The sequence below is a fragment of the Papio anubis genome, chromosome 15 (assembly GCF_008728515.1).
Source record: "Papio anubis isolate 15944 chromosome 15, Panubis1.0, whole genome shotgun sequence".
Lineage (NCBI taxonomy): Eukaryota > Metazoa > Chordata > Mammalia > Primates > Cercopithecidae > Papio > Papio anubis.
The window spans coordinates 7859750-7887649 of NC_044990.1; the positions used below are offsets into that span (position 1 = coordinate 7859750).

General features: G+C 40.3%; 1 protein-coding gene across 1 annotated transcript; it reads left to right on the forward strand.

The window, feature by feature from the left end:
- The first annotated feature begins 868 nt into the window (after positions 1 to 868).
- POMP (proteasome maturation protein) lies at positions 869 to 19807 on the forward strand. The gene is made up of 6 exons (XM_009191696.3): positions 869 to 1048; positions 4284 to 4381; positions 5228 to 5288; positions 9210 to 9311; positions 13074 to 13167; positions 18944 to 19807. Exons 1-6 carry the CDS (start codon positions 1046 to 1048, stop codon positions 19009 to 19011), a joined length of 426 nt encoding a protein of 141 aa, XP_009189960.2. The 5' UTR covers positions 869 to 1045; the 3' UTR covers positions 19012 to 19807.
- The last annotated feature ends 8093 nt before the right edge of the window (positions 19808 to 27900 follow it).

Genomic DNA, 27900 nt, shown 5'->3' on the forward strand with positions numbered 1-27900 from the left:
GGCCTTTTTTCCAGTACCGTTTTTGTACAAGCAGATCTGCACGTAATGTTGTTTTAAATACCCTACTACCCCAAACTAGTTCGCTCTTATCCTTTGGCTATCAGTCCAAAGATTCCTTAAGGTGTCTCCATCCTGTGGTAGCAGACTATAAGTCTGTTTTATTACATTATATTTGAACAATACAGTATGAACAATACAGTGTAGGGTTATGACCATGGATTCTAGACTCATAAATACGTCTTTAGGCCTATTTATTTAACCTCTTCATGTCTCGGTTTCTTCACCTGTCAATTGTACTTGTAAGGTTATTGAAAAGATTAAAGGCGATAAAGGATGTAAGCACTTAGAATTGTGTTGATATGCAGTTCAAAGAGCCCAACACAAGTCGGTCATGATCACATTTACTTAATTTGTAGTCTCTATCATCCCTTCCCTCCCCTCCAGCCCCCGGAGTACCCATGCTCCTCTAGCCCAGAGGCCACACCAGCCTGGTCCTTTTTTGTATTCCTAGCCTCAGCACAGGGTTCGGAACATACCAGAATAATACGTATTTTAAAAATGACAAAAGCCTTGTGTCCCAATTTTGCTTCATTAGCCAAACGATCTCAAGCAAATCATTCAAATCACCTATGCCTCGTTTACCCTTCTGTGAAATGTAATAGCTACCTCAGAGAGGTTTTGTGTTAAATAAGGCGATGTACCTACAAAAAGCACACTGCACATCTTAAAATGCCGTACAGACGGTAGATGTTTATTAATAAACGAGAGTCCGTGTCTTCCCTCCCCTCAGGCACGTCTCGTCCCGACCCCTCCCTCCTCCCAGCCCACACCCTTACTGCGCCCTTGGCCCTCGGTCCCTGGGGATTGCAAGCGTGGGAGCCTCGGCCCCTCGCAGCTCCCTCCAGCGTCCCGCGCCCTCCTTCCTTCCTCGCCCGGACGGACGCACTTCCGGCGGATGTGGGGGGGCAGCCCTCGGAAACGGAAGTGAGCAGCGGGGTCGACTGACGGTAACTGGGCAGAGAGGCTGTTCGCAGAGCTGCTGAAGATGGTGAGTGGGTACCCGGGCGGCCGGAGTTCCACGCGGGCTCGGGACCGTGGCTCGGCAGAAACACGCAGTAGCCTCTCAACCCGTCCCCGGGTGGCGGCGGCGGCGGCAGCGTGGGGCTGAGGCCGGCCCTGGGGCGCCATAATCTGTCGAGTCACGGGGTTTGGGTGGGTCGTGACTGTCGCCGGGACCCGGCTGCGGCACTGGTCCCACTAGCAGCGGTTCGGCTTCATCCTGCTCCTCTTAGCTCGGTTTGCGCCCTTCCATCCCTTAGACCCCAGCAGGCCCAGACCTCCTCCCCTTACTTGGCGCAGAAGTGGAAAAGGCAGCCGCGAAAGTGCAACGTTCTGTGGGGTGGCGCCGCCGACCCTTTCCTTGAGGGGTAACCTCTGAGAGCCCAGAGTCCTCAGACTCCTCATCTCCCCCAGTTCCCGCCCTTGTAACTGCCTGGTAACCAACCCACAACTGTAGGTCGCATTTGTGTAATGCAGCTTTGCTCTACAAACTTTTTTGAGAGCTTGTAGTGTGCTAGGTGTTAGAGGGGGAAAAAACCAGACAGTTGCTATTCTCCGTTTGTCATTATTGTTAGTACATCTCCTCCCTCCCTCTCCTCCCCACCACTTTCTCTTTCTTTTTAACTTAGAAATTGTAATATTTGAGAAGAATACTGAGTCACCATTGCCACAGACTCTGATATCGGTAGTGCTGGTAGGCCATCCATCCAAATCTAGAAAGTTTCTGTTGGTAAATACTGCTAATCATTGTTTAAAAAGTTTTATAGGCACTCTCAAATGTAACTAATAGTTAGGTTTTTGTAGATTTGCCTTTCTCGGCTCCTTCCTTTATTAGAAACAGTGAGTACTAATCCTGATATTTTACAGAAGGAAATTGGAAAAAATGACGATAATCCAGAAGTCAGAATTCACCTTTCCTTTGTGCATTGAAACCTTCTGTCACTTTACAATAAAGCAGTCCAGAAGGAGGAGAATGTTCATATAGGGAAGTAATAGAAGATACATTTGAAAAGCAACAATCACACGGCTCTGCTGCAGGTCCCCAACCTGTGGTGGTTCAACAATCTTCTGACTTTATGGTGGTGTGAAATCCATACACAGTCAGTAGAGGCCATATTTGAGTACCCATGCAGCCATTCTGTTTTTCACTTTCAGTACAGTATTCAATAAATTACATGAAATAACCCAATACTTTTTAATAAAGTAGGCTTTGTGTTAGATGATTTTGGCCGACTGTAGGCTAGTGTAAGTGTTCTGAGCACGTTTAAGGTAGGCTAGGCTAAAGCGTGATATTTAGTAGGTTGGGTGTGTTAAATGTGTTTTTGACTTTTGATATTTTCCATTTAAGATGGGTTTATTGGGAATTAACCCCATCATAAATCAAGGAGCATGTGTAGTCCTGGTAGGAGTTCAGCTCCTTGGTGCAGATGAGTAAACAAGGCCAGAGAGGTTGGTGCTTTGCTGGCAGTCACAAAGTAGGTTAGTGACAGTCCACACTGGAGTCCAGATTCTTTTCCTTGTCCACCATGGCTTCTTGTATGTAGGGGAGTTGGAACCAATTATGCAGGTTCTTTAGGTCCAGGCTAAGGAGTCTGAACTTTGTGCTTCACACATTGATGAGCCAGCAAAGATTTTATAGCAGTTTTGTTGGAGGAGGTTTTGTGCTTGAGGAAAACCTTGATATGCAGAACTGGAAAATGGGTGAGTCTAAAGGCAACAAGACCCAGTAGAATGCTGTTGAAGTTATCCTTGCGTGATAGGCTAGGCAAGAGTGGTGTAATGAGGAAACCCTGAAAAGGATAAAATACCTGACCAAACCAGATACACAAACGAATTCAGAAATAGTTCAAAGCTGACTTCTCACAATATTTTCTCCTAGAATAATATAAAATTTGATACTAAACTACCTGTAGCTGTTTTACATTTTTCTACAGAATCGCAGGGATATTGGACTTGAGCAACAAGTGATTTAAAGTTAGCATCTTGGGCCATGCATGGCAGCTGACACCTGTAATTCCGGCACTTTGTGGGGTGCTGAGGCAGGAAGATCGCTTGAGCACAGGAGTTCAAGACTAGCCTGGCCAGCATCGTTGAGACCTTATCGCCACAAAAAATAAAAAAATTAGCCAGGCGTGGTGTTGCATGCTTGTAGTCCCAGCTACTTGAGAGGCTGAGGCAGGAGGATTGCTTGAACCCGGGAAGTCTAGGCTGCAGTTAACCGTGATTGCTCGACTGTATTCCAGCCTGGATGATAGAGCAAGACCCTATCTGAAAAAGTAAATAAATAAATAAAGTTAGCATCTCATGCTTTGCCGGTTGTAACACCATGTTTTCTTTGCTTGTTTAATGTATCTTCATAAGATGAAGCCCTGGGAGGTAGACATGTATCTTCAGTATCTAGCGGAGTACCTGACACATAATAGACGGCTAATAAATATCTGGTGATTGTGCATTTCACAGGAGTGTAGGGTAATAATACGCCATACCAAATGCACTGTCTTTTTTGTTTCGTTTTATACTATCCTGATTAGATACACATAGTTTTTATAGGTAGTGCCATCTTCATATAGAAACCAAACATTTTCTGAAATTCCCTTTTTTCCCCAGCTTCTCTGACTACTTTTGTTTAGCCATCCTGTCTGTTAATCCCATTTCTTTGTTGTTCTTTCTTGTCTTCAAGGAATAGTGTTCCTGAGGATGCTGTCCTCAACTTTTTTATTCTGTGTTAAACACTCTAACCTAAGGGAGAGGTTTTTCCAGTGGAAACAAATTCAGTCATGCCATAACCTTTCAGAGGCTGTCGGTTTCGGAATAAAACCCACATTTCTTTGCATGTAAGACATTGCACTTTTGTATTTCATCAGCCTTTACTTCTGCCTCACTGGAAACATACATTTAGCCAGTCATCTCAAACTGCCTGAAGTGTGTTCATTTATATTTTCATAGCTTTATTCATGTTATTTTTTCCTGGAATGCCTTTCAAACTGACAGCATTCAGAGATCACCTCGGGAATCCTTCCCACTCTTACATTTGTTATTGCATTGTACCATGTGTGTCTCTATCATATCATAATGTTTAAGGCTTGCCGTAATTGTCTAGTCTGTGGACTCTTTGAGGGACTCTTACTTTTCTGTCTCCTACTTAAACAATATTTTTGACATAGCTGCTTAGGTGTGTGTTTAAATTTTTTTCTATTTAATAATGTTTTTTATTTGTGTTGTAGAATGCCAGGGGACTTGGATCTGAGCTGAAGGACAGTATTCCAGTTACTGAACTTTCAGCGAGTGGACCTTTTGAAAGTCATGATCTTCTTCGGAAAGGGTATATGGGGGAATTATGACTTTGATTTTGTTATGTTTCTGTGAATTATTTTTCACAATATTCTTTAAGTATTTCGATAGGCTATACGTGTGTATTTAGTTGGCAGATGGCAAGTAATATACCTTACGTGGGGTGCAGAGGGGAAGAGGCTTAGATATTTTCTGTGGTGGAAGAAGTATCTCATCAAAGTAGTAGGTTCTCAACGTAGGGCATCCTCCTAGACAGTGGTGCCCATTAGCATGATTTGGTAGGATTCTTTTTATTTATTTTTTTACTACTGACAACTTAGCCATTTGCCTTCTTGTCTTAACTATTAGAGTAATTTGCTTTTCTTTGGGAGGCGCTAGAACATAGCAGTTGAGAGATTAAACTCTGGATTCAGTCGGCCTGGGTTTGGATCCTGACTCTGCTATTTACTAGATGTGTGCCTTTGGACAAATCACATAGTGAATGCCTCGGTGTCCTTATAGATAAAATAGGCCTAATAATAGTCTATTATCTTATTTTGAGGAATAAACATACATTCATTAAATTTCTTCTAGATGTAGCACCAGATTTTGGCAGGTTTTCCCTAGTGATTGAAGTCTTGACCACCAATGTCTATAATGGATACATTCTTAAATTATCATATAGTACTTTTTTTTTTTCCTTTTGGTTTATGGGTCTATGAATTTTTAGCACATTTATCAATTTGTATGACTGTCACCACAGTCAAGATACAGAACAGCTTTGTTACCCCAAAAAACTCTCTCATGCCATCCCTTTATAGATACGATTTTGAGCTGTGGGTATTGAGTGATATTTAATCTCCTTTAAATGTTTTTTTTTTTTTTAATTTCCTTTCAGTTTTTCTTGTGTGAAAAATGAACTTTTGCCTAGTCATCCTCTTGAATTATCAGAAAAAAATGTAAGTATATTATTGTGTCCTTATTTTTATCTTCCAATAGATAAATACTTTTAGTAATATTGGTTTCATTTTGTTAAAGCAATTTTGGTACTGAGGATTTGCCCATGAAGAATATGGGGCCTTATTTTCAAACCCCTTGTAGGATAGACTTAAAAATTATACTGCTCTTCTGAAGCTCCCTTTCTATGCATCCTTCCCTGCGTTTTTAATGTATATCTCCAAAGGGTGATCCACTTCTCCATTCCTCTCACAGGAATTTTCTCTTTTAATAATGCTGTTTCTTTTATATTTTTTCCTACCATTTTTGCTCTTGACTTCCAAGTTCATATCTCTAGTTTTGACCTCTTTCTCAAGTCCTGCATTTCCGAGTTACTGTAGGACACAGCCACTAGGCACAGTAGGTACTTCGATGAATATGACGTAATCCCCATCCTTAAATAACTTAAAATTTAATGAGGAAGACAAGCAGTGGGTAGGAGAAGACTTCGTAAAATGCTAGAGAAGACCAAGGATGGGACAGTCACCTGTGCTTAGGGCTTTTTTGGAAGGCGTTATAGAAGAGGAGGGACTTTTGAAGAGTTTTAGATGAGAAAGTTTACTCCTAAAGAGAGGATAGCATGTATACATGTCCAAAACACAACTTAATGGATTCTTAAATAAACATTTAGAGGAAGAAGAAAAGTTTCTGACTATTTGGGGAAGGTGATGCAGTCATTAGGTAACAGAAAACTGGTCTGTATTTTTTGTTTGTTTGTTTCTTTTACTTTCTAATAAGAGGATAGATCTTCCTATAAGAAAGAGTAGAACAAAATGTAATTGTGAAATTGAAGTTCAAATTAGATGAGAAAAATTAAAAAGTTCCTAGTCGATTTAAGTGAATTCAGGTTTCAGGTGCAGAAGTTGACAACCCAGAGTATACTTAAAAGTATGTAAGTATGATTATAAAAGCACAGTTGATCATCTTTGAGAACTAATGGGAGAAATGATCATTGCTTGTAGATGGATACATATTCCACTTTTGTATAAAGGATCTTACTGAAAAACAAGATTGTCTGTGATAACACTGATCCCTGAAACCATTTCTTACGTGGACTGTTGAGTGAGCTGTGAGCATTTAATAAAGTTTAAGCGGTGATCGTCAGCATCTGAATGAACTCCGCAAATTAATTTTAGTTCGTTCTTTTACTAAATTGCCATATAGGTCAGTCAAGGGATCAAATTACCTGACAAGGGATAAGATTGAGGATTATATGGTGGATTATGAACCAAGTGAAAGTAGTGTGGGGTAAAATATATGAGGCTGATGACTACCCAGAGAACAGTGATTAAAGAATAGTCAGTTTGGAGGGAATATTTCGATAGGGCTTTTTGGCCTCTGTCTACATCTTAGGTACTCAGATGGACACAGAGGAGGGATAAGTATTTTTCAAGGACTTGTGGGCAACCAAAGAAAGAATGTATATCAGGTTTTTGGAAAAAAGATTGAGAAGGATAGTTCATTCTGGTGAATAATTGAACTATATCATGATGATAAAATAGACCAAAGTCTAGACCAAAATTTAAGAAAAACATTTATAGAGGTGAGTGTGAAGTTCTGCATTTGGATTCGAAAAATGAATTCTACACCTTTGGGCAGGGTAAAGTGACTTGCTGTGTAAAACTTGACTATTTTAATTGGCTGTATACTCAGTATAAGCCAGTAGATTACATTAGTTACTAAAAAGAAAGGTTAATGCAGTCTTGGGCTTTGTTAATAAGATGGGGCTCAAATCAAGAGAGATTATTTTGTTTTCCTGTATATTAGTCTGACTATTAGATTTGGAATATTGCTTTAGTTCTAAGCAGTACATGTTAAGAGAAACTGACAAATCTGAGTGAGACTGGCCGGAACTGTGAAGAATCTAGAAACTTCAGAGATCTTTTTGAGACTTGACTTATATCTACTGTGTCTCTTCTTTAATCATTTAGCAAGCTAATGGCAGTCTCACTGTTTATGTGACACTTACTATTATAAATCCTTTAGCATGGATTGTGTAGTGGAACTATTTGGGCATTCCACTTTGCTAAGTAAACTTGGGGCATATTGCTTGATTTTCTTTAAGCCTTAGTCTTCTCATCTGGAGTTAGTAATAGCCCATCCTTGGCATATTGCTGGCCTCTAGTAGCTCTGCATGATTGGGAGCTTGAGTGGTGATAGTAAGGGAAGATGACCATCATCCTTTGTACCAGTGGTTCTCAACTAGGGGAGGATCGTCCTCCTGCCCCCAAGAGGAAACAGTTGGCAAAGTCTGAGGACATTTTAGGTTGTCACCAGTGGTGTGGTGGGGGTGGGGAGATGTAATACTGGCATCTATTGGGTAGGGGCCAGGGATGCTGCCAAACATCCTACAGTGCCCAGGACAGCCCGCCACAGTGAAGAATTATCTGGCCCAAGAAATCAGTAGTGTGGAGGGTTGAGAAGCCCAGATCTATACATCATGTCTTCCAAACTGGATTATAATCTTCTCCAAGGTAGACTGTTCAGTTTTGTTGTGTTGTGTGTTGCCACAGAGCCTGATTTTGCACATGGTTGCTAACTTAACATGTTGATTGATAATTATAGTATTAATATCACATTATAAGATGGCTGTATTCATCAAAATTTACATACATTGAATTTTGAATTTTTATACATAAAATTACATTTACTGCTGGGTGTGGTGGGGTGTGCCTGTAGTCCCAGCTGCGTGGGAGGCTGAGGCAGAGGATTGCTTGGGCCTGGTAATTCCAGGCTGTAGTGCTCTATGATCGTGCCTGTGAATAGCCACTGCGCTCCAGCCACATAGCAAGACCTGTCTCTTAAAATAAAATTGTATTATGAGGATAGACCAATATTTAAAGCAAACCCTTCACTTAGAACTTCAGATCATATACCCATAATAAAATACTGCAGGTTTTCCCTAAGGACCATCTGTCAAAATTTGCTCTGTCAAGCTAAAGTAATTAAAAAGCATTTTGATAGTCACCTTACTTTCAAACTTCATCGTCATATCCCAAGTAGGTGCTAATCTCTCAATATATTTTTGACTAAAATTACCTCTTTTATTACTATCAGAAGACAGTGTTATCAAGAGAGTAGCATATAATAAAAAATAATGACAAGAAGTGACTTTACCTCATTATAGTCACCTTAGCTCAGACAAATCTTTGTTACAGTGTTTGCATATCACATTCACTATCCTTAGGAGCCATTTTTGGAAACTGTTTTAGAATCCATGAGTCAAGTTGATTCATTTTGCCTGAAATACATTAAGTTATCGTCAAAGTTCCCTAAGTGTAATGTCAGTACTTAGTAAAAGTATGATTCCAGGAAAAAAAATTACTATTACCCAGTACAAATTGAATACACTTTTGAGAGATGTTTGTTTTTCCCCGAGGCAAATGCCAAAAATAAGTGAAGTTTATAGTTTAATTAACTGGATGATTTAGTGGTTGGATTATTTCTTTTGCTGAATTCTTTTAAATATATACCTTCACACTTAGAAGTTAACTGTTTTTGTCAGTGCATGTGACATTTTCTGGATCTCAAATTATGCCTTTGCTAGTTTTGCAGTACTTCTAATCAAAAGCACTAAAAATATGATTATGTATTGTAAATGTACTCTTGAAATAGGAGACACATTCCTTAATTTATTACGTTTATACATTTGGAATTTTGGTAGTAATTTTACACTTGTAAAACTACACCTGCATGCTAAATAAAATATAGACATACGTGGTCTAAACTTTATCAGAAAAAATTACTAGAAATACTTAGTTTTTATTACAGGTATGGATATTAAAATTCTTCATCTAACTATTGTGTTATATATATGCCACTTGCTAATTATTTTGAAAGCAGAGTATTGAGTGTAATGTTTAAAATTACATTGTCTTTTGTAGTTCCAGCTCAACCAAGATAAAATGAATTTTTCCACACTGAGAAACATTCAGGGTCTGTTTGCTCCACTAAAATTACAGATGGAATTCAAGGCAGTGCAGCAGGTGAGTTGATGGATCTCTGTTACATATGTGTAGATATCATTCATGAGGACTCTTCTGTTTTCATAACAGCTATTTATACCTTATCTACCTTACAACCTATTCTACTTCCCTCTCCCTTTTTAGGATATAACCTTGATTTCTACTTCATAGAGGGAAAAAAGAAGTCACTAAATGGAAAACTTCAAATTACAGGCTTGGTGTCTGAAAACTAACTGCATCTGCTTTCATGTTTTTCTGTTTTTTTTGTTTTTTTTTTTAAGGGATTACATTGAATTTGAGATCCCTGTAAGAATATCCAAGTGGAGGTGTCAAGTATACAATTTGTATATAGTTGGTTATAACTGTTGCTAAGGAACAAGTACTTGGAAAATAGCCTTCCAGTTTTTTAAGAACTGCCCTCCTACCTGTGCTTTGGATAATATCCTGTTATATTCAGGAAAATCCCTTTATCAGTGATCCTTTCTAAAGCTGGTATCTTCAACCTCTCTGCTTGCCCTGTCTCAGCAGTAGCATTGTAACCTCTGTTGTCTTTTAAAACAAAAAAAAATTGTATCAATTTCAAATTCCTTTATAGTAACTTGTCTCTCATTGTGTGTGCTTTTGCTTCTTGAAAAGTTGTCGACATTTGCTTTCTGTACTCCTTTCCTTCCTATTTATTTAACCCACTATTTCTGTCTCCCATGACACCAATGAAGCTGCTCCTGATCAATGTGGACATGTTTACCTTCACTTTACTTGATCTCCCTGTAGTATTTGACACTAATAATGGCTTCTTCCTCTTTCCCTTGGCTTTTACTTTTTTACTTTGTATTTATTTTTTTGAGACGGTCTCATTCTGTCATCCAGGCTGGAGTGCAGTGGTATGATCATAGCTCACTGCAGCCTCGAACTCCTGGGCTCAAGCAATCCTTTTGCTTCAGTCTCCTGAGTAGCAGGGACTACAGTCACACGCTACCTTGCCTGGCTAGTTTTTAACATTATTATTATTATTTGTAGAACCGGGCTCTTGCTACGTTGCCTAGGCTGGTCTTAAAGTCCTGGCCTCAAGCTATCCTCCCACCTCCTTGGCTTTTAGAACACCACACTTTCCTGATGTCCTTCTTTCTGAATCCTTATTCTCAGGTGTCTCTGTGTAGGTTCCATTTGTTTTGTCTGTTTCCTAAAATGCCAGTTTTGTTAGTGCCCCATCTCTAGTTCTTTCCTCACCCTGTTTCCTACTTGTGACTTTAGTTATCAATTATATGTTGATGATTCCAACTGGGCCTGGTGCCTCAAGCCTGTGATCCCAGCACTTTGGGAGGCCAAGGTGGGTGGACCGCTCGAGCTCAGGCCTTCGAGACCAGCCTGGGCAACATGGCGAAACCCCATCTCTACAAAAAAAATAGAACAAATGTGCCAGCCTTGGTGGTGCACACCTATAGTCCCAGCTGCTCAGGCAGCTGAGGTGGGAGGATCATTTGAGCCCAAGAGTTGGAGGTTGCAGTGAGCTGAGATCATGCCACTGCACTACAGCCTGGGTGACAGGGTGAGACTCCATCTCAAAACATAAAATATGTTGATGACCCCCAAGTTACAATTTTCATTAGCTATAAACCTATAAACTTTTCCAATTGGAAGTCCCACAGGCATCTCCAGTTTTACATGGACAAGTACAGAATAACTCATAATCCCCCACATACTCCTTATCCCATATGAATAGGTTCTGCCTAAGGCAGAAATTAGATAATTAGCCTTGGTTATGTCACCTAGCACCCATCCTAACCTCCTCCCCTGTTCCCCAAAATCATTTATTCAGTTTATTACTTGTTCTCCCCACCATTGCTACTACGTTAGTTCTTGCCCCTGCCAGACTTCATCTGGATTACTGCAGCACTCATCCCTGCTGCCCTTCCAATCCTTGTTAACACTCTAGTCAGAATAATCTTTGTAAAACACAGATTTGATTATGTCACTCTCCTCACTTTACCCTCAAAGTAAAAATAAAACCCAGCGCCTTAGTGTGGCCCTGTCCATGAATTGGCTTCTTGCTTCCCACCACACTTCATATCCTCTTAAACGACTTGCAGTTTCCTAATTCATTAGGTTCTTTCACTGTTAGGCATTTGCACACATTTCTCCTACTGGTGTGGATTCCTTTCTCTGACCGAGCTAAATTGTCTTTTTCAATAAATTCTGTTGGCCATCGGGGGTGGCTGGCTCATGCCTGTAATCCCAGCACTTTGGGAGGCCAAGGCAGGGTGGATCACCTGAGGTCAAGAGTTTGAGACCAGCCTGACCAACATGTTGAAACCCCATCTCTACTAAAAGTACAAAAATCAGCTGGGCGTGGTGGTACACACCCGTAATCCCAGCTACTCGGGAGGCTGAAGCAGGAGAATTGCTTGAACCCAGGAGGCAGAGGTTGCAGTGAGCCAGAATCACACCATTGCACTCCAGCCTGGGCGACAAGAGCAAAACTCCATCTCCAAAAAAAATAATAATAAGATAAATTCTGCTAATGCCATCAATTGTATTTGGCTAAGTCATTCTGGAAGCTGCTTGTTTTCCAAAGATAAAGCTCTTAAAAAGCATGGTTTTAAGTCAGAGCAATCTAAGGCTGAATCTTGGCTTATCCATCTACTAGTCTTAAGAACTTGAGTAAGTTGGAGAACTTTCTGAACCTCAGATTTTTTAATTTAATGCGAAATGAGAACAGTAAGAGTAGCATAGGATTATTCTGAAGGTTAAATGAAATTACATTTGGCACAAAATTGTTAGCTTCCCTTTTTATTTTCCTCTTACTCAGATTTCAACTACAGATTGCTCAAATTTTGGACTTAAGTTTTTAATACGATTTGATCTAAATATCTTTGCCCAGAATTCTTTTTTTTTCTTATCTCTATACTTTCGCAGTTTTGGGTTGTCAAGATGTATGACAGCTGCCTGCTCCTCCCTGCTTTTGATGCATTCTTAGGACTGTACCTCTGATCTAACTACAAGACCCCTTGCTGTCTGGTTTAATTTACAGGTTCCTATTTTTGTTTCTTCCTCTTCCTCCTCTTTCCTCCCACTTCCTTTTTTTTTTTTTTTTGGTTTGACAATCTAGAGAAATTTTTCCACACTATAAAGATTTTAAATATCTCTATAGGACATTAGTAATTGAAAATAATATATTTAGTCTGGATACATTTTGTGGAGGGGGGAGAAATGTGAGAAACTGCCCTCTTAGATTCTAAAGGTGTGATTATTTTTAAATGCTAATATCATTTAGTCAAAGACCACCTGTTTTGGTAGTCTTTGGCAATATCTAAAATTATCTGTATTAGCTGGTTTGGTGACATGGACCTGTAATCCCAGTTTTAGTGGGAGGATCACTAGAGCCCAGGAGTTTGAGACCAGCCTAGGCAACCTATTGAGTTGGACTTTTCTTCAGGAATTTGATCATCCCACATATATCAGGAATGAGGCGTGATGTTAAGCTCTGGGATTTTGCGTTTCATCACATGGTATGTGCCGTAGTTTTCCTGAGTGGAAGCAAAGCCTCAAAATACATGCATACCAGGTAGGATTATTAAGTGTTAATGAAAAGTATAATTTCAGTGTCTTTACAACTTAGTTTGTGTCTAAAATATGAACTAGTGTTTTTTTCCCCTTGTTAAATTGATCTTTTATTTGGTTTTGTGAAATTTCAAACACAGAATAAAGAACATGAAATTAGACTATGTATTCTGTCATTTTCCCCTAATTTTTTCTAATCTTGTCCCTTCATACTTTTCCCCAAAGGTTCAGCGTCTTCCATTTCTTTCAAGCTCAAATCTTTCATTGGATATTTTGAGGGGCAATGATGAGACTATTGGATTTGAGGACATTCTTAATGGTAAGTGTCATTCAGCACCTTTTTATGGAGCCGTTGTAATTTAAAAGGCAAACAACTGCAAAAAGAATAGGCAAAATTCTTGTCCTCATGGAACTTACAGCTGATTGGGTTAACTTTGTTTTTTCATTGCATTAAGATAAAATCTAATGGTAGTAACTATTCTTCAACTGTTTTTGAAAGTGAAGATTTGCTGGGTGCGGTGGCTCACGCGTAATCCCAGCACTCCAGCACTTTGGGAGGCCGGGGTGGGCAGATCACCTAAGGTCAGGTGTTTGAGACCAGCCTGGCCAACATGGTGAAACCCTTCTCTACTAAAAATATAAAAATTAGCTGGGCATGGTGGCAGGCACCTGTAATCCCAGATACTTGGGAGGCTGAGGTTGCAGTGAACCGAGGTCGTGTCATGCACTCCAGCCTGGGTGACAGAGCAAGACTCCGTCTTAAAAAGAAAAAAAGGGAAAATTATTTATGAAATTCTAAGGGTATATAGTCATTTCAGTCTAGTAATGGTGGTTATTCACTTCATGTCCTGAGCTTCAAGCGTAATACGTCAGTCTAATATTCCTAGGATAACTTAAACAGTGATAATTATTAACAGAATTCACATTGTTGGGATGCGACTGGTGGTGTTTTTGTTTAGTTTGATTTTAGGGTTATTATGACTAGCATTGTAAACAACTGGAAGATAAATCTTTCTTTAAAAAGTAGCCCCCAAAAAACGTAATTTTTGTACTTTTACAGGTGATAAATAGGAAAGAGGAATCTGTCTTTTTTTTTTTTTTTCCCGAGATGGAGTCTTGCGCTGTCACCTGGCTGGAGTGCAGTGGCGCGGTCTCAGCTCACTGCAACCTCTGCCTCCCGGGTTCAAGCAGTTCTCCTGCCTCAGCCTCCCGAGTAGCTGGGATTACAGGTGCCCACCACCACACTCAGCTGATTTTTTTGTTTTTAGTAGATACGGGGTTTCACCATGTTGGCCAGGCTGGTCTCGAACTCCTTACCTTGTGATCTGCCCGCCTTGGCCTCTCAAAGTGCTGGGATTACAGGTGTGAGCCACTGCACCTGGCCAAATCTGTTATTTTAAATAAAATTCCCTGAATAATTGTAAATGAATTTGAGTAAGAACAATACATGCAGCATCCTCTATTTTTTCTGGTCCTGAGGAAGATAAATAAATACAATCCTGTCCAATGCTGCCTCTGCTCACTATGCCCCAGCAGTGCAGGAGGAACAAAAATGTCCAACAGGATTAAGTGTTACTAGTTTTGCTTTGGCTGCTGATGTCCGGGGAGGAAATGCTGTGGACAGAACAGAAGTCTGGCGAGCCTCCTTTCAGAATCTTCCCTGAGGGAGCACTTTCGATGCAGGAAAAGCTGGGATTCTTCAGCTTTCACATTGAACTTAGACCTTATTTAAAACTACTAAGGTGACATAGTTCAGGTCTTTAGTTATAAAAGCATTCATTTAAAAATCTGCTTCTGTAATTCTGTATAAAGGAAGGGAGAGGGACTTAGGAACATTTATCTAGTCAGTCAAATATTATGTGTCAGGCACTGGGCTAGGCTCTGAATATACAACTGTGAACAAAACAAATATCTGTGCTTTCAAATGGAGATAAACACGTTAACACAAATACACAATTGGATAGTTCTAGGAATAAAAAGGATGTTTTTGGGTTGGGAGGGCACATACCTCTGGGAATATAACACGTAAGTTGATTCCTGAAAGAAACATGAAATCATTGACCTAGAAGTAGAGGGAGAATATTTCAGACGGAAGAGATCAGTATGTGCAGGGTCTGTAACCTGAGAACAGCTGAAGAACTCTGAACAGTTTGAGATCTTACTCTGCTTTCAAGCTAACTTGTTCACCTGCCATGAATTCACGAATGCTAGCAGAAGACAAGAGATTCCTAAAGGACAGTTCTTACTCATAGCAGTAGCGTAGCCAGAGTATCAGCATTTCTTTTGGTTCCCTTAGCCCCGCTTCCTACGGGGCACCTAAGAAGAGGGTAAGGTGATGCCTTGTACATTGAGTGTGTTATGTTAGAGGAAAGGAACTCCAAGTTCAGGCCACCTCAGCCTTACAACTGGCAGTCAACCTGCCTGTCCTGTGCTGCTTTGTCTTCTGAGGCGAAACGACTTTGGAAAGATAGCCTAGAACAAAGGCAGTTTAGTGCGTCTGCTCCCAGCTTGCAGAATGGAGAGACCAATTGAGAACTGTCTCCCAGCACTTTAAGAAGGCCCGTATAGCTGACATGTTTTGAGTAAAGTAGAGAATAGAATAAGGTTGAGATCAGAAAGCTAAGCAAGGAACAGATGAACCAGGGCCTACAGACCACGAAAAGAAGTTTTAGAATTTCTTCAGAATGCAGCAGAAGGCCATTGAGCAGTTTTAAGTAAGGATGTAATGTGATGGAATTACATGTTTAAAAAGGTCACTAGCGACCGGGCATGGTGGCTCATGCCTGTAATCCCAACACTTTGGGAGGCTGAGGTGGGCGGATCATGAGGTCAGGAGATCTAGACCATCCTGGCGAACACAGTGAAACCCTGTCTCTACTAAAAATACAAAAAAATTAGCCGGGCATGGTGGCGGGTGCCTGTAGTCCCAGCTACTTGGGAGGCTGAGGCAGGAGAATGGCGTGAACCCAGGAGGCGGTGGAGCTTCCAGTGAGCAGAGATCGCGCCACTGTTCTCCAGCCTGGGCGACAGAGTAAGACTCCATCTCAAAAAAAAAAAAAAAAAAAGGTCACTAGCTGGCCAGGTGTGGTGGCTCATATCCATAATCCCAGCACTTTGGGAGGCAGAGGTGGGAGGATCAGTTTAGCCGAGGAGTTTGAGACCAGCCTGGGTAAGATGAGACCCTGTCTCTACAAAAATGTTTTTAAAAATTAATTGGGCATAGTGGTGTGTGGCTGTAGTCCCAGGTACTCGGGAGGCTGAGGCAGGAGTATCACTTGAGCCCAGGAATTTGAGGCCGCAGTGAGCAGCGATCATACCAGTGTACTCTCTAGCCTGGGCGACAGAGTGAGACCCTGTCTCAAAAAAATAAAAAATAAGCCACTTGCTACCTTGTGGGCATCTTTTAAAATTCATTCTTTGTGTCTCTTTAAGGTAGCTATTAGGAAAAATCACCTGTTTGCAAGGTAGATGATTTTTTTTTTTTTTTTTTGAGACAGAGTCTTGCTCTGTCACCCAGGCTGGAGTGCAGTGGCATGATCTCGACTCACTGCAACCTCCAACCTCCCGGGTTCAAGCGATTCTCCTGCCTCAGCCTCCCAAGTAGCTGGGATTACAGGTGCCCACCACCACGCCTGCCTAATTTTGTATTTTAGTAGAGGCAGGGTTTCACCATCTTGGTCAGGCTGGTCTCAAACTCCTGACCTCTGGTAGTCCACCCACCTCAGCCTCCCAAAGTGCTGGGATTCCAGGTGTGAGCCACCACGCCCGGCCAGGTAGATGATTTTTATCACAGTGAGACCACTGTATTTGGGCTAGTTTTTTTCTTGTGGGAACTGTGACTGCATAATATATGGATAACTTAGGGCTTCACCTTAGGGACCTGAATTAGCTGCTCCTTTCCGCTTCAAATAGTTTACGCTCATTTTTCAGATCCCAACCTAAGTATTAGTTTTTCAGAGAGTCCTCTGTTAACTACTGTTAGTCTATTCTTGCATTGCTGTAAAGAAATACCTGAAGCTGGGTAATTTATAAAGAAAATTTAATTTGGCTTATGGTTCCTCAGGCTGTACAGGAAGCATAGTGCTGCTATCTGCTTCTGGTAAGGGCCTCAGGAATCTTACAACCGTGGCAGAAGACAAAGGGGGAGCCAGTGAATTATATGGCAAGAAGGAGCAAGAGAGTGAGAGGGGGCTGCCACACAGCTTTAAACAACCAGAACTTGTGTGAACTCAGAACAAGAACTCACTTATCCAGGGGGGTGGAGCTAAACCATTCATGAGGTATTCAACGCCATGATCCAGTTACCTCTCTCCAGGGCCCGCCTTCAACACTGGGAATCACATTTCAACGTGAGATTTGGAGGGGACAAATATCCAAACCATATCAACTACCTAATCTAAAGTAGTCCCTGCTCTGTCACCCTACCTTATATTAATTCTTTGCATAACACTTATCTGATATTTTTCTTATTTATTATATGTCCAACTTAAATATACATGTCAGGAGAGCTGGAGATTTTTTCTTGTTAACTGTTGTGTTCCCAGTACCTGATAGGGTGCTTGATCCATAGTTAAAGGTCTTGTTGACCACATTCGTACCACCTTTGACACAAAACACAGTGTTAAGTCTGTAATCAGAGGGTAGCTTGTTAATCTAAATACTTTGTAAAGACTGTAACAGTATTGGAGATGATGGCGTTTTTGCCTGCTTATCAGTGAAGTACTTAGGCAAGTTAATCCTGTACATTTTACAAGATTAGGAAGGACATATAAGGACACTAGTAAAATAAAAAATGTACTTTTTCTTAATGCTGGAAGGGGACTTTCATGTACTCTAATCCCCTAACTGGAATATGAGTAAATGGAAGCTCACAGAGGCTCAGTCCTCACTCAGAGTCTCATGGCGAGCTCTTGGTACAACAGGTGCAAAACCCGTCTCCTGCCAGTGCCTTGCTTACATGATGTGCTGTCTTTTGGTGCAAGTGATTTATTTAATAAATGCATTTTATTAAAGAAGCTTTAAAAAGCATGGTGTGGAAGAAAGTTTAGTTACATAAATGAGTATATTCTTTGTGCAAAAATTTGAAATATTACCATTGAAACTTAGATTTTCTGTAATGACCCTCAATCCCATTTTTCTTGTTCCCTAATTACCTACTGTTTTAGTTTGGTTTAGTCTGTCCTTCCAGACTGTTCTACGTGTCTTTCTACAAATACTAACATATATAGTCAAAAAATAGTTGGCATTGCCTTTTTTTTTAAGTTGAGGTTTTGAGTGCCTTTTATATACACAGCAATTTATTAATCTCCAGTCTCTTAGGAGATCCAGTGAGGAAACATCCACATTGGTTTCACTGAACTGTTTGTTCCTCTTGGTAGCCGTCATTATTATGTGCAGGGTTATTCATTCTTACAAAGTGATTTTATGATTTAGTTCATTAGGTTTTTATTCTGTTTCTAGTCCTATGTTGAGGAGTAGAGGACAAAGAAAAAGGCTCTGTCTTTAGGAAGCTTACTCTTGGTAATAATTTTAAAAGTTCTTTTAGGTTTATAAACACAGTTAAAATAAGACTTTTGTCTGACTCATCTGTAAACATAAAAGTGACGATTTTTAAAGGTTTTCTTTTTTAAGAATTCTTACTTACATTTGTGTGTATACAACAGATCAGAAGATGATACAGATAAAACGTTTTTGTGAATTAAGAGATTGTTTCCAGTCATGTGGGAAGCCACTAGAAAACTTAAGAACTTTGAAAAAAGAAAACTTTGTCAATCTTTTTTCTTTTTAAATCTGCTATTTTGAGATATTATTGGCATACAGTAGAGTACACCTGTTTTTAAGTGAACAGTTCTGTGAGTTTTAATCAACATAGAGCCGGGTCTCCTAAATAAAGGAGTAAAATGTTTTCATTGCCTCACAAAGTTCTCTTGGTCCCTTTGCAGTCAGTCACCCCACTCCAGCCCCAGGCAATCACTGGTTTGTTTTCTATAACTTTAGGTTAGTTTTGACTGTTCTGGATTCTCATGTAAGCGGAATCATTGAATTTATCTCTTTTTTGAGAGTCTTTTAAAATGTTTGTTTTTGTTTGCTTTCAGATCCATCACAAAGTGAAGTCATGGGAGAGCCACACTTGATGGTGGAATATAAACTCGGTTTACTGTAGTAGTGTGCTGTTCACGGAAACTGAGGGCTGCATCTTGTTTATAGTCGTCTTTGTACTGTAATTTGATGTACACAACATTAAAAGTACTGACACCTGAGAATTTCTGCTCAAGTAGCATCAGTGATCATTTAAAATTTGGGGGCATCTTTGGTTTACAGCCATGTGACAATTAAAAGCACTAAAGGGGGATCATGTTAAAGCTCTTAAATTATATTAAAACAATAGCCTTTGTCTTTAAAAAAAATGTTGCTCATGAATACTATAAAATGATCTACAGTTTTCAATTCAACCTGTTTTCTAAGTTTTCTGTAAACTTAGTTTTGAATAAGCATAAGCATTTGAGTCTGTAAACTTTGTAGTAGCATCTTTCAGAATAAACATTTTTAATTGATTTCAGTGGCAACTCTTCAAATTGAGTACAATATGAGATATATCAGTATCGTCCATTAACACTCATAAGAATAACATTTACTGTCTCAGTGCTATTTTAGGGTTATAGCTATTCTTTGATTCAGGGTTGAAAAGTAGAAGTTCCAAAGTTTTGATTTTGGTCTGGTCTTTAAGTGAAAAATTAAAGCAACCGGTAGATGTAGGTCAAACTTTTACTTCATAGACTTATTATGTAATTACCAAGCAACACTGTTAAAGAAAAGTGAAACTCATTTTTTCTTGTTAATTTATATATTACAAGACACCATAAGATGTTCTGTATGAAGTTGGTATGTACAAATTTACATTTTTAGAACATTAGTGAATGGGTCGTCTTTTACAATTAAAAGTATATTTTGATTATCAATTTCTTGGGAGCATCTTTGATTAGATAAATTACTGATTTGAAACATTTGGCAATGTCTAGAGACATTTTTGGAGTCACAACTTTGGGGGTGGGCTGCTACTGGCATCTAGTGGGTAGAAGCCAGGAATACAGCTAAAGATCCTATAATGCATGGAACATCAGCATCAATTTATGGTCTTGTAACTAGTTGAAGACACTAAAGGGAAATGAATTTAAAACTCCCAGTTTATATTTGTACAGTAGCATTCTATGTCTTTAAAAAAACTTACTTATGAACACTCTAAAACCATCTACATACAGAGTTTGCACTCTGCAACCAAGATCATTTGGTTCAAAATGTCAGTAGTTGCTAAAGTTGACAAACCTTGAGAAAAGTCAAGTACACTTAAAAAAATTTTTTTTGAGAGAAGGTCTCACTGTTGCCCAGGCTGGAGTACAGTGGCGAGATCATGGTTCACTGCAGCTGAGACTGACCAGGCTCAAGCAATTCTCCCACTTCAGCCTCCCAAGTAGCTGGGAGTACAGGGGTGTACCTCCACTACAGGGGTGTACCTCCACGCCTGGCTAATTTTTTATTTTTTTATAGAGACGGAGTCTCGCTATGTATTGCCCAGACAGGTTTTGAACTCCTGGCCTCTAGTGATCCTCCTGCCTCAGCCTCCGCAAAGTGCTGGGATTACAGGCATGAGCCATTGCACCTGGCCAATTACACATTTTTAAAATAGATACCTTGCTCTTGACTATTGAGATTAGGTTTAGAATTGTCTTTGCTAACACAGTGTTCTCCAGCCCACTACACTTAATAAGCAAATGTAGAAATAATAAAGGTTCACTAATTGCTTCTACGTGTATTCTCTTTAATAATAAGGAAGTTGGAGGTTTCTTCTGTACCTTAAACCTAGGAATGATAGATACCCTTCCTGACCAGTAGAGGGTACTATGTTTAAGAGTGTAGTTTAAATGGAAAATGTGAGGCTTTAATATAGAACTTGGTAATCATGAATAACACTTATCTTTTTGCCTCCTCTCTCCTCTTTTAACCTTAGTGTTTATATCAGTGGCCCTCACCCCTGGATGCTTATAGGAATCAGCTGGGAATCTTTTGAAGAAATTTTAGTGTCAGGATTTTAATCTCATAAGTTCCAGTAGGACTAGTCTGAGGTGGATCCCAGGAAGTATATTTTTTGAAAGTGCTCCACGTTGAGAACCTTTTATATGCTTTATTCCCTTTCTCTGCTTGCTCTGCCTTTGTGTTAGTGACAATTGCGAATTGCAATTCCCAGGTTGTGACCTGTGCTTCTGACGGACTGGTTGTAAATTGGGGTTCCCACTGTCCCTCTTCTTGGGTTCCATAATTTGCTAGGGCAGCTCATAGAACTCAGGGGAACACTTTACTTACATTTATCCTTTTATTATAAAAGATATTGCAAGGGCTACAGATGAACAAGCAGATGGAAGTGATGCATAGGGCAAGGTAAGGGGGAAGGTGCTAGGAGCTTCTATGCCCTCTCCCGGCACACCACCCTCCAGACACCTCCATGTGTTTACCAACCTGAAAATTCAGGGGTTTTGATGGAAGCCTCATCTTGTAGGTATGATCAGTTATGAACTTATTCTCCAATCCCTCTTGCCTTCCTAGACGATGAGGTTGCAGTTCCAAGTGAGGCTGCAGATTCCAAGCTCCTAGTCATGGTATCACAGTCCTTGGTTAAAATGTATTGATACTAAGATAACAGAAGCATACTAATGGGAGTACAATCTAGTTTTCTATTAAGCCTTTAATATATATGAGAACAAGGGAGTTGGCGGGTATGACCATCTGGAAGTGTTGGGGGTTTGGTGTATCATTGAACACTGGCACACCACAGGATGGCTCCTTCACTAGACACAACTTTTCACTATACAAAATGTAAATAATAGGCTTATTACTTTTTTTAAATTTTGCCCTTTACTGTGGGTGTTATCCCTTTTTCTGGAGGACAGGGAATGCAGCTCAGTGCTCTTCTACATTTTGTTATTCCTTTGTTTATTTTATTTTTTAGAGATGAGGTCTTGCTATGTTTCCAAGGCTGGAGTGCATTGGGTATTCACAGGCATGATTATAGCTCACCGAAGCCTCGAACTCCTGGGCTCAAATGCTCCTCCTGCCTTACCTTCCTGAGTAGCTGGGACTACAGGTGTACGCCACCATGCCCCCAGCTTGTTTTTCCTTTAAATGCAGACGTTCAAGAATGAGAAAAACGATCTGAACAAGTGCTTTTGAAAAATGGAAGAACTGTGTGAAATATAATCTTTCATTGGATTCTACAGTTGGATAAATGTGTTTATTCAAACACATGAAATATAAGTTAAAATCAATTCATCTCTTAAAAAGTGTGGTCAAAGTCAAATTTAACCAAATTTTGACCTGCTATTCCAATAAAACAAAATAAAAAATGCTGTTACACTTTGTTGGACATACTTTCCTCATGACTTCAAAATTGAAATTCAAGTTTCTTCATATATAAGAAATGCTTCATTAAGAACCTACACTTAGGCCGAGAGCGGTGGCTAAAGCCTGTAATCCCAGCACTTTGGGAGGCCGAGGCGGGCGGATCACGAGGTCAGGAGATCGAGACCATCCTGGCTAACACAGTGAAACCCCGTCTCTACTAAAAATACAAGAAAACTAGCGGGGCGTGGTGGCGGCGCCTGTAGTCCCAGCTACTCCGGAGGCTGAGGCAGGAGAATGGCGTGAACCCGGGGGGCGGAGCTTGCAGTGAGCCCAGATCGCCCCACTGCACTCCAGCCTGGGCCACAGAGCAAGACTCTGTCTCAAAAAAAAAGAACCTATACTTAATATGTTACAGATCTTTAAATATTCCTAAAGAATGAAAATATACTATTAGTTTGTTTTTGTTTTTGTTTGTTGTTGTTTTTTGAGATAGAGTCTCACTCTGTAGCCCAAGTTGGAGTGCAGTGGCACAATCTCAGCTCACTGCAACCTCTGCCTCCCAGGTTCAAGCGATTCTCCTGCCTCAGCCTCCTGAGTAGCTGGGATTACAGGCACACGCCACCACGCCCGGCTAGTTTTTGTATTTTTAGTACAGATGGGGTTTCACCATGTTGGTTAGGCTAGTCTCAAACTCCTGACCTTGTGATCTGCCCGCCTCTGCCTTCCAAAGTGCTGGGATTACAGGTGTGAACCACTGTGCCCAGCCAACTTTAAAAACTTTTAAAGATGAAAAATTAAGTTTTGAAAGCTTAGGGTTTGCTTCCAGATTTGAAGTTACTTCTGGAGCCAGTAGACCTGCTTTGTCAGCTATACTTTGCTTTTTGCTGCTTTTCAGTGTCTTGGCTTAATGGAGACAGGAAAAAGCTATATTGTTCAGCACTGTGACAAAATGGAGGTCACGGAGGATGTGGCTTTGGGTCAGTGGAGGATCAGGTAGAACTCTGCTTTGACTTTTGCCACACTTTTGGAGAGATGAATTGATTTTAACTCAAGACTTTCGTATTTTTAAAATTTCAAAGTCAGAGAAAATCTGGAAGAATAATACCAAAAGCACCCATATAACCTTCACGTCTCTAATATATTGTCTTATTTCCTCATGAGTAAATTCAGGAGAAACATTTTTGGCAGGACATCCACGGCGGTGGCGATGTCTGCTTCTTAACTGCAGCTCATCAGGAGTCATACAATGTCAGGGTGTTCCACTTGCTGGTGATGCCACGTCTGATCACCTGGTTAATGCGTGATGGCTTTCAGAGATCTTTGTTGTAAAAGTACAGTATTCTTTTTGTAATCAATAAGTAGTCTGTGAAGCAATAATTTGAGACCTTGTGTATATCCTGTTCCCTAAGAACTTTTCACTGAGGTTTTAGTATTCATGGAAAATCTTTGCCCAAATCATTTATAACACGGTCCTGGGGGTCAAAAGAGGGCTACAAAATCGTGACATTCCTTTTCTACTTGTTTTGGCTGACCAGTTGTAAAGCAGAGTTTCCCCACATTTCTCTTTCTCTCCTCAAGTGTCCTTATGCACTCATGGATTCTTCTGAAATGCTTTAGAGCCTATTTCTACACAGTACCCTTTTGATGGCCTAAACCTAACCATTTTATTGAACAGGCCTTCAATTTGAAAATGGTGCCAAAATGTTTAATTTTAGAATTTTTCATTAATGTTATTTCAGAGTATTGAATATAATTTGAGATATTTTTGTTATCATAATCATAGACATTATGGCCAAAGAAATACCATGTTGGCCATAAAGGGAGCAACTGCTAACCCTCACACTACCAGTGTTCTGCCAGATCACAGCATAAGCAAGTCCAGAGTGAGATCACGGGGTGGTGGTTCTTGCCCCATTCTGTGTGATAGCCTTGAAGTAGGCATTAGGGTATGAAAATTTAAGAGAGCTGGGCATAGTGGCTCACACCTGTAATCCCAGCACTTTGGGAGGTTGAGGCAGGCAGATCGGGAGTTCAAGACCAGCCTGACCAACATGGTGAAACTCTGTCTCTACTAAAACACAAAATTAGCTGGGCGTGGTGGCACACTGTAGTCCCAGCTACTTGTGAGGCCGAGGCTAGAGAATTGTTTGAACCTGGAGCAGGCTAAGAAAGCAACCAGGAAGCAAAACAGCAGAAGGAGGCAGAGGTTACAGTGAGCCTAGATTACGCCACTGCACTTCAGCCTGGGCAACAAGAGTGAAACTCCGTCTCAAAAAAAAAAAAAAGAAAATTTAAGAGAAGATGGAGGAAACTGATAAGGCACAAGGAGTGGTGCACATTTGTTCTTCTTAAACTTTTTACTGTGGAAAATTTTCAATATCCAGAAGTAGATAGAAAAATACAACATAATCCCATGTCCCCATCATCTGTCTTCAATAATAATAATGTTTCATCTATATTTGCACCCATTGTTCCCCTCAATATTGCCTTAAAAGAAATTCCAGACATCTCATGTGTAAATATTTCAGTTTATAACACGAGCATAACCATAAAACTATTAACAGTAATTCCTGACAAATACCCATCGTTCAAATTTCTAATGGTCCAATAAGTGTCATATATAAATTGTGCCAATTGTCCAAATATATGGGTTCCACCGCCATCTCATTTTTCTTTTTTTGCTAGTTGTTGAAAAAACTAAGCTAGTTGCTCTATAGTTTCCCACAGTCTAGATTTCACTGTCTGCCTGTTTGTGATATAGTTTAACATGTTGTTTTCTTTCCTTAGTATTGCCTATAAACTGCTAGTTGAATCTATAAGCTTGATAAGGTTCAGGTTCATTATTTTTGAAATAGTCACTTCACCAGTGGTGTATTCTTCCATAAAAAGACACCTAAGGCGTAACCATTGCCCATTTTGTGACAGTGGTGGCCATTGACACACAATACATAGATTTATTTATTAAGGCTTGCAAAATGATGATTCTACATGTCATTTTTTGTTTCTTTCTTTATTTTTTTTTAGCCAGAATACTGTCTTAAAGAGAATCTTCCTGTTACGTACAATTTGGTTACCCAGGGGTAGAGTTAATATAGGAAAGGCAGAGAGAATAAACTTTATTCTGTTATTTCTAGCAATTTTCAAAATAGCAAAAATTATAATTATACAGTAATACTTATATAATAAAAATTGCATTATGCAGTAATAAAACATGGGTTATTCTGTAACCAATTGGTTTTTTTTGTTGTGTCATGAAGGTGCATATTGTTTAATCAATGTTTTTGTTTTGTATGCTTGTTTTTCACAAAGATAAAAAGGGCACGAACCAACTTATCATTTTGGGGACTGGCTTAAGAAGCCCTCTCTTGCCTTAATACAGCAAAAACTGCACACTCCCAGGGTTTAGTTCTGGGGAAAAGATAAGTAAGGTCAGCATCCAGATTCCATTACCCTCTATTTCACCTTCTCCTTTGGAGAACTCATTTGTCTTCTTTTGGCTGTCTGGCATTCACCCTTACTTCCCAGCAAGATTAACACCTAATTCTTTAGGGGAATCACCTGTCTTCCTTGTGCGTGGTCTTGAGGAGAGAGCGCATGCCCCCTTCTCGAATTCTAAGGGGGCGCTCTCTCTTCCTTGTCTGCTTCAGGGGCCTCCAGAGGGCAGGCATGGGACCCACGTCAGTCAGTTAAACTTCTCTCCTGGGACTGGGGCTCCTGAGCAAGGACATGGGGAGGACAGTGAGGTGCTACATCACCAGCAACAGCTGCTCTCATGCTGCGTCATCATTGCTGTAGTTGCTGCTTCTTTGTGAGTGCTGTTTTGCTTCCTGGTTGCTTTCTTAGCCTGCTCCTCAGCTTTCTACTGAATGGGTGAGTCTCTGTTATCATTAAGTCAAGCCTCTTGTGCTTAAGATAAAAGTACATTTTGTTGCTAGCAATCACAGTCTCTGAATGAGTAATTGACCTCACGTAGTTTGTGTTATAGGGCAGCAGCCCCCAGCATTTTGCCACTAGGGACCAGTTCCATGGAAGACAATTTTTCCGTTGACCTAAGGGTGAGGTTCCGTGATGAAACTGTTCCTCCTCAGATCATCAGGCATTAGATCCTCATAAGGAGCGTGCAAGCTAGATCCCTTGCAAGTGCAGTTCACAGTAGGGTTCACGCTCCTATGAGAATCTAATGCTGCCATTGGTCTGACAGGAGGCGGAGCTCTGCCGTAATGCTCACCAGCTGCTCACCTCCTGCTGTGCCACGCAGTTCCTAACAGGCCACAAAACAGTAGCGGTCCACAGCCTAGGGGTTGGGGACCCCCGTTACAGGGAACAAGTCTCCAGAGAAATGTGGGAATTGGAAACTAGTTACCTGACTGAGAGGTTAGGCAGTGAATCTAGGTAGGAAATCTAGCTGCCTCTGGCAGGCAATTGTAAAATAGCTATCCTATCTGGTCACATAAAATCACAGACCTATTTTATTTTATTTTATTTTATTTTATTTTATTTTATTTTATTATTTTATTTTATTTTATTTTTTTTTATTTTTTTTTATTTTTTTTTTATTTTATTTTATTTTATTTTATTTTTTTATTTATTTTATTTTATTTTATTTTATTTTATTTTATTTTATTTTTGAGACGGAGTCTCGCGCTGTGTCACCCAGGCTGGAGTGCAGTGGCGCGATCTCGGCTCACTGCAAGCTCCGCCTCCCAGGTTCACGCCATTCTCCTGCCTCAGCCTCCGAGTAGCTGGGACTACAGGCGCCCGCCACCACGCCCGGCTAGTTTTTTTTTGTATTTTTAGTAGAGACGGGGTTTCACCATGTTAGCCCGGATGGTCTCGATCTCCTGACCTCGTGATCCACCCGCCTCGGCCTCCCAAAGTGCTGGGATTACAGGCTTGAGCCACCGCGCCCGGCCCACAGACCCATTTTATAGCAAGGTTCTGAACAATCAGAATATCAAAAAGTCAGGATTCTGGGATGGCAGCTTCTAACAACACTGAAAAGTTTAAAGCAAGTGAGTAACAAGCTCCAACCCCCAAACCAACCTACAGCAGCCTAAAGGATCTCTTTTCTTGCAGCTATAATACTCAGCGAAAATCAAGATTTCAGTCTCCACAATCAGCACAGCTGTCGAAGCCGCTACCCCACCAGATCTATTGTATGAAAGTTGGAGCAGTCATTAGAACCAGTAGTATCCTGAGAATGGAATTAAGTGGGAATATGACTGAGGAAACAGTTTCCTCATCTCAGGGTCAGTTTATCAGAGAAAACCAGTTCCCCTCTTGCTAACTCCCTCTGTTTCCAAACCCATAGCTAGTGTTAAGAGTCCAGCATGCCCCCTGGAGGCCAAATCCAAAGAAAGCTAACATGATAGAATCTGTGGACTTTGCCAATTTCTATCTATAAGAAATTCAGGGCACGGTAATCTTAGCACTTTGAGAGGCCGAGGCTGGAGGATCGCTTGAGGCCAGGAGTTTGAGACTAGGCTGGGCAACATATTGAGACCCTATCTATATAAAAAATTTTATTTTTGTTTTTTTAAATTTTAACAATTTGGGGGGTACAGATGGTTTTTGGATGCATGGATGAGTTCTTCAGTGGTGAATTCTGAGATTTTACTGTACCCAGCACCCAAGCAGTATACATTGTACTCAATATGTT